The following is a 6,963-nucleotide window of genomic DNA, read 5'->3' on the forward strand; positions in this document are numbered from 1 at the left end:
CCGAGTTGTCTAAATCGCCGCGCTTGCTGCTCTTGTCATCCTGATTCGAGCGATGCAGGCGTTGCCCTCCGACTCTGCGCGCTCGCTCGACGGAAGACCGGAGCAGGCCACCACCACCATTACCAGTGGTGTCGATGTCCCCCACCTCCCAGCCGTCGTCGCTTGTGCCAATGTCGTCATTGTCGTCGCTGCCCTGGTCGCCGGTGATCGTCTCGCTCTCGGTGTTGGTGTCGGCGCGCTGCCGCTGGCGGAGCCACTTGGTGTCGTCGTCGTCGGTCTCGGCGGCGCCTGTGGGCGGCTTGACCAGGGTGTCGATCATGAGCTCCCACGACGTGCGCATCTCCTTCTCGTGATGACGCCGCTGGCGCCTCTCCTCCGCCTCCGCCTCCGCCTCGGGCGTGGCCCGCGCCCCGTGCCGTAACAGCGACCGCTTAGGGGCGCTGAATGGCCGCAAAAACTCGGGCGTCAACTCCCTGGACGTGCGCCGCACACACGATCAGAATCCACCTTGTGTGCGACACGACACGACACGACACGACACGACACGACACGACACGACACGACACGACGCAAGAGCGAAGAGGTGCCTGGGGCTGAAGCGGGGGTTGGCCTTGGGCTGGGGCGAGGAGGAGAGGAAGTCGGGTTCCTCGACCTGCTCGTCGACCTCGGCTTCGGTCTCGTCGTCGTCGCCCTCTTCGGCGATGACCTCGAGCTCGTCGTCCTCCAGCAGCCGACCCTCGGCCGAGCTCAGCAGCAGCCGCTGCACCTCGGGACTCAGGTTGCGCATCATCTGCGCCGAGAGGCTGCTCGTGGTCAGACCCCGCGCCGAGTCGCGCATCATCATCGCCATCGTCGTCGTCGTCGTCGGCACCGACTCGCTCTCGCTCGTGGTCGTGGTCGAGGCCGTGGTGGAGTTTGAATTCGAAGGAGCGGAAGCCAACGACGATGAAGTCGACAGCGAAGTAGAGGAAGAAATCGAGGAAGAAGAGGAAGAGGAAGAAGAGGAGGAAGAGAGGAGGGATGTGCTGGCGGAGGAGCGGAGCGCCTCGGCGTAGGAGTCGGAGCTGGCGCGCACCATGGTGTGGCCCACGCGCGGAGGAGGGGCGAATTGCCCTACGCGGCGCGGCGAGACGTTGCTGTCGTGGGGCGCGGAGCTCGGCCTGCCCTCCGCCGCTGCCCAGCCCCTCCATCAGCAGCCGCCGCATCGTGGCCCTCCGCCTCTCGGCCCCCTCCCCCTCGTTGGTGTCGATGTCGTCATCTTCATCCTCAGAAATGAGAAGCAATTCGTGACTGTCGAAAGAGTGTTGGCAGTTGCAGCAGACGGTCCTGCGCCACGGGTTGGGGCGGTACTTCTTGCAGCCGCAGCCGCCCTTGGAACACGGACCAGCGCCCCCGCCGTCGTCCATTACTGAGTCCTTGGATCCCAGGCAGGGCAGGATCGGGGTCGAGGATGAGCGCATGGGTCCCCAGAGGGCGGTGAGATTGAGGCTCCCGCGATAGGAAATGGAAGATGAAGATGAAGATGGCATCGCAGCCGATGTGGAGGAAGAGGAGGAGGAGGAAGATGAAGCGTTGCGACGGGCATTGCGCGGGGTGGCGGCGGGGGAGGAGGTGGAGGAGCCGAGGGACACGGTAGGGTGCGAGGATGATCGCACGCGATTGATCTCTACCGGCGGTGAGGAGTGGATGATGGTCGTCATGCTCGAAGAAGGCGAAGTCGTAGAGGTGGAGCTGGAGCTGGAGGCGGAGAGGGCTGCAACAGAAGAGGGGGTCGGGGGTGATGTTTGCATTCACACAAATGTGAGCTCTCCTGCCGATGGAAGAAGTGGAGGCCAAAAAGAGAGAGAGAATTACAGGAGGATGCAGATCATGAAGGTGTGGATAGAGCGCAAGATGGCCAAAGTTCAATTGAATTGGAAGTGAATGGAGCTTTCTTCTTTTCGATGATTAGATTGAGGCCAAAATAGCAGCCTAAATTAATTAGCTCCGGAGATTGGTATATTATGTGCGCACGTGGCGAGCTCACATTCCATCACAGTTCAGGTCAAAACCAGTGGCGTGCTTGAGCAGCCATTGTCTGCTCTGCCTCTCACCACCAGTGGCACATGTGCCAGGAAAGCAGATGCAGTTGGGGTTGTCTACAGAGGCTAGCATTGCATGAGATCCAGTGGTTTTGTCTGTGGCCAGTACAAGGAAGAGAGGAAACNGAATAGGAAATTCAGAATTATTGAATAATTCGAGGAAGATGGAGAACACGACGGGCGAGACCACGTTGAAGGCGCCGTCGGAAACGTTTCTCGCACACCTCTTGTGCGGAGCTGGCGCTGGTGCACTCCCACCACCATTCAAGCACTCCAACATGTCGAGATCTCAATCTTTTTTCTCAATCAATCGGAAACAGGGCTCATCTCCGACGCCATCGTCCACCCCATCGACACTTGTCGCACTCGCCTGCAAGTGCAGGTACATACGTTTGGCTCTTATGCCCCCCCTCTTGTTGGCCGACAGGGGAAGTGGTGTTGACGCGTGGTGGTGGCGACGGTGCAGCGTGGCGTGGGCTCCGGACTGTTCTACAAGAACACGGCGGACGCGTTCACCAAGATCGTGCGCCAGGAAGGCGCCAAAGCGCTCTACAAGGGCTTCACCATCGTCGCCAGGTGCCACTCTTGTTCCAAGCCCGCTCCCTTTGGCTCTGAGTGCGCCACTGAACGCGCGTTTTGTGGTTGACAGCTTCACAGTGCCGGCGCATGCGCTCTACTTCTGGGGATACGAGACCGCCAAGCGCACACTACAGTACCTCCTCCTCCTCCTCCTTCTCTGTTGTTGATATTCGGTCGCTGGTCGTGTGCCCACCACGCACCGTGCTTGCTGAAACGCGCAGACCGTCGGTCCCGCTGGAGGAGAAGGGCGCGCTGGTGCACTTCGTGTCGGGCATGTTCGCCGACCTCATGGGCTCCTTCATCTGGGTGCCGCAGGTGCGCCGTTTGCTCGCCTGCCCTCACGCCCGCCCCCAGCTCCGCTGCGTCTCACTCCTCCCGCGATCTTTCCTCGTTTGTTCGCACCAACTGCAGGACGTGGTGAAGCAGCGGCTGCAGGTGCAGAAGACCAGCCTCGCCTCGGCGGCGGCCGATACGGTCAAGTACAAGGGCAGCCTCCACTGCATCAAGACCATCATCAAGGAGGAGGGATTTTTGGCCCTGTGGACGGTGCGTACCCTTATACCTCTCTTCACTCTCCGCACCGCGCAAACCGTGCCAACTCGTGTGTGTGTGTGTTGTGTGTTGTGTGTTGTGTGTTGTGTGTGTGTGTGTGGTGTTTCAGGGCTTTCTACCGGCGTTGGCGGTGTACTGCCCGTTCGTGGGGATCTACTTCATGACCTACGAGCAGGCGAAGCGGGTCTTCCAGAAGACCCGAGGCTATGCCTCGGTGGACGACCTCCCGCTTCCCTACCAGCTGGGTACGTACCGACGCCGTTCGCAGGCCCCACAGCCAGTGTGCGGGTGGCTTGCGTAGCTGAACCCGTGTGTGTGTGTGTGTGTGTGTGTGGACACAGTGGGCGCGGCGTCGGCCGGAGCGATAGCGGCGGCGGTGACCTCGCCCCTGGACATCATCAAGACCAGGATCCAGGTGGGTTCGGACTACAAGGGCGCAGTGGACGCGGCGCGACGGATCTGGACGGAGGAGGGTCCGAGGGCGTTCACCAAGGTACCTGGCCAACTCACGGCCAACGTTGGGCGGTGAGTGGAGCGCTGACGGATCCCCCGATTTCGCGACTGGTGCAGGGTATGGGCGCGAGGATACTGTGGATTGCTCCCGCCACCACCATCACCATGGCTGCTTGTACGTCCTCCCTCCAAATCCCTTTTTTCTGTGCTTCTTGAGGCTCACTTCGTTTCTTTTTTTCTCAACTATCAGACGAGCAGCTGAAGCATGTCGTCCCATTCTAGCAGAGAAGAGACCACGCTTGCACGCTCGCGTTTCCTCTTTATGAAAAGGAGGGGGAAAACAGGGGAATCAGAGAAAGAGGACACCTGCTATGAGCAGGCTGCCTACAACCGCTGATATGAAGACGTCCAGGTAGTCCCCCACTTTGTCAACTTGTAGCGGGTTCTCCTCTTCGATGGCGATCGCGATGTCGCCGGTGGCGGGGACGGGCGTGGTATTCCTCTTTGTGCGGCCTTCTTCGGCCAGGGCTGCCGAGCCTGGTTGTGTAGGTCGATGCGTTAGCCGCTGCTCAGCCTGCATGTATGCGTGTGTGTGAGGAAGTTGCGCTGTGGAGTGTAACACAAACTCGCACTCCAACAGGCAAAGCTTGGTGTACGAAATTTCGTCGACCACCAGCCCCATTTGCCAGAATGTCGAAGCAACAGCTCGTTGCAATGTAATGTTTTAAGGTTCCTTTTGTACTTCTGATGTTGTGTGCGTGGTCGTTAGGCCATGGAGTCGCCAGCGCCGCCACCATCGTCGACGTGGTGCTTGTCGAAAAAGGCCAGAACGTCCTCCATGCGCGGCCGTCGGTCGGGGTTGGCGTGCCAACAGCGCTTCATGACGCGCCGGAAGTCGCCCGGGCAGTCGCCGGGGATCTGCGGGCGCCGGCCCTCCAGGACGTCGAGCGAGACGCCCATAAAGTTGCGCCCGGCGTAGGGCTGGCGCCGGGTAAGCACCTCCCACATCACCACGCCGAAGCTGAACACGTCCGCGCTCTCGCCGTACTTGTCGCCGCGGATCACCTCCGGGGCCGTCCAGCAGGGCGTGCCGCAGCGGGTCATGGTGGCGTTCTCCTCCTTGATCCGCGCGAACCCAAAGTCGGCAACCTTCACATTCCAGGTCTCGTCCACCTGCATTCCGTGACGATGATGGTGGTGAGTGGACGAAATGTTGGAGTATTGCTGAGGTGGCGTACGAGGAGGTTGGAGGGCTTGAGGTCGCGGTGCACGATGACGGGGTGCAGGGAGTGCAGGTAGGTGATGCCGAGCGCGGCGCCGCGGAGGAGCTTGAGCTTCCGCTGCCAGGTGAGCTTAATGGCGTTGTTGGCCAGAATGTCCTTCAGGTTACCCTGCTTGACGAACTCGGTCACGATGCACAAGTTGGGCCGCTTCACACACGCTCCTGTTGCGAGAAGAACGAAGAAGAACGAATAACGAAGAAGTGAGTTCGTTATTTCCTTTGTTGGGCGCACCAGCAGGTTGGTACCGATGAAGAGGACGATGTTGGGATGGTGCAGTTCGGAGAGGAATGCCATCTCAGCCCTGAATTCGAGCATGCGGCGCTCGTCGAGCTGCTGCTTGATGAACTTCTTGACCGCCACGTCGACGCCCTTCCACTTGCCGCGGTAGACCACGCCGTACGAGCCGAGCCCGATCTGCTTCCCCACCTGGATCTCGCCAAAGTCGATGATCCATCGACACAGGTTGGCCGACGTCAGGAAGTTGTCCTCCTTGAACGCCATGCCCTCGCCCACCACCGTCTCCACATAGTCGCGCCCGTCGCGACTGCCGGCCGAGACAGTCGCGTGGCTCCTGCCCGCCCGACCCTCGCTGTAGGTGCTGCTCCCGCCACCGCCACTGTTGCTGTTGGCCGATGGCACGTTGCCTTCGTGCGTCACGCCTCCAAAGAATCGGCCCTCGAGCCCCGCCACCTGAATCTCAAACAGCTTCGAGCCTGGTCCGAGACGTTGATGAGAATCGTGAATGAGGGACTCCGGATAAGGGCGAGCGAGCGGTACCCTGGGGCACGTCGGGCATTTCGAACCTGCCCAGGCTGGAGACACGGTTGAGCCGCTCCCAGCTCGGGTCACTGGCTCTGACCTTGTCCATCGCGGCCTGGCTGGCCACGATCTGGCCACCGTGGGTGAGGGCCGTGATCCGCGCCGCCGCGTTGACCGCCGGCCCAATGTACTCCACGCGCCTCGTCATTGGGTCCTGCACCACCTTGGGCGTGCCCACATGCACGCCCATCCGCACCCGCAGGCCCCTGAACAGCACCCGGTCGTCGGTGTCGCCCCACTCCTCGGCCGCGCCGGGGTGGTCGAGCAGGGCCTCCGGCCACTCGATGTCCAGCAGGACGCGCTGGACGTCGGCGCACCACGCGAGCGCGTCGGCGGGATGCTGGAAGGCCATGCAGAACGAGCCCTCGCCCGAGTTGCGTTCGCGGATGAACACCACCTCGTAGCCGCGGTGTTTGGCCAGGGCGCTCCGCAGGGCGTGATTGTGCGCCAGCGTGGCGTCGCGCATGGCTGCCGCGTTGAATTCCCACAGCGACGCGGCGCGGGTGATGTCCGTGAACACAATCGCCACCTCGCCCTCGGGTGCCCGCACGGCACCGGTGCCAGCAGCGACCGCCGAGTGCCGGGGGGAGTTGGACGTCGATGAGTTCGACGCCGAGCCGCTGGCCGACGGCAGAGTCCACGACGAGCCGTAGCTGGGCTTGGCCGCCGGGGCGGATCGGCCTCCGCTCGACGAGTTGGTGGTCGAGGTGTACGAACCGGCGGCATCGCCGTGCATTGCCGACAGGCGCGTCATGATCTCGAGGAAGGTAGGACGGATGACAGGGTCCGTGTGCCAGCAGCACGTGATCAGCTCCTCGAACTCGACCGGGTGCGCGCCCACCATCTGCTCCTCGGGAGCGGGCATCCGTGGCCTGAGCCCGTCCCTGATCACCGCGACTGCTACCGCCGCGGGGCTGGCCAAACCGCGATTTAGAACCGTACGCACGACCGCACACGCACACACACGAGAGATGCGGTACCTGAGGCCGAAGAAGGGCTGTTCTCTGGTCAACAGTTCCCAGAGGATGATGCCGAAGCTATACACGTCGGCCAGGACGTAATCAACGTCGGGTGTCTCGTTCAGGATCTCGGGCGCGGTCCAGTGGACGCTGCCGACGTGGTGGTCCGCGCCTCCACCCTTGTCAATATCGTCCTTGAACTTGGTCAGTCCAAAGTCGCTCACCTGTCATACAGAT

The 6,963-nt window shown here is 61.8% G+C and overlaps 3 protein-coding genes across 3 annotated transcripts in view; 1 reads left to right on the forward strand and 2 right to left on the reverse strand.

Annotated features, from left to right (window-relative positions):
* Positions 1-1,700, reverse strand: part of ACA1_250290 (uncharacterized protein) — a gene marked incomplete at both ends in the record, with an annotated part of 1,895 nt that extends 195 nt beyond the window's left edge. Inside the window, 3 exon segments of the mRNA XM_004352611.1 lie at positions 124-473; positions 567-803; positions 820-1,700. Coding sequence (XP_004352663.1) covers positions 124-473; positions 567-803; positions 820-1,700 — 1,468 coding nt within the window.
* Positions 1,701-2,245: 545 nt separating this feature from the next.
* On the forward strand, positions 2,246-4,040 carry ACA1_250300 (carrier superfamily protein; the record flags this gene model as incomplete). Its single annotated transcript, XM_004352612.1, has 10 exons — positions 2,246-2,327; positions 2,402-2,463; positions 2,548-2,657; positions 2,731-2,793; positions 2,882-2,975; positions 3,072-3,210; positions 3,388-3,457; positions 3,554-3,705; positions 3,783-3,840; positions 4,010-4,040. The coding sequence occupies 10 exons, from the start codon at positions 2,246-2,248 to the stop codon at positions 4,038-4,040; spliced, it is 861 nt and encodes a 286-aa protein (XP_004352664.1).
* A 390-nt stretch (positions 4,041-4,430) lies between these two features.
* On the reverse strand, positions 4,431-6,950 carry ACA1_250310 (serine/threonine protein kinase; the record flags this gene model as incomplete). The annotated part of the gene is made up of 5 exons (XM_004352613.1): positions 4,431-4,838; positions 4,904-5,109; positions 5,194-5,661; positions 5,726-6,681; positions 6,748-6,950. Coding segments are annotated over 5 exons (2,241 nt in total), but the record flags the coding sequence as incomplete, so codon positions are not given.
* Positions 6,951-6,963: the final 13 nt, after the last annotated feature.

Source organism: Acanthamoeba castellanii (assembly GCF_000313135.1).
Source record: "Acanthamoeba castellanii str. Neff unplaced genomic scaffold scf7180000084767, whole genome shotgun sequence".
NCBI lineage: Eukaryota > Discosea > Longamoebia > Acanthamoebidae > Acanthamoeba > Acanthamoeba castellanii.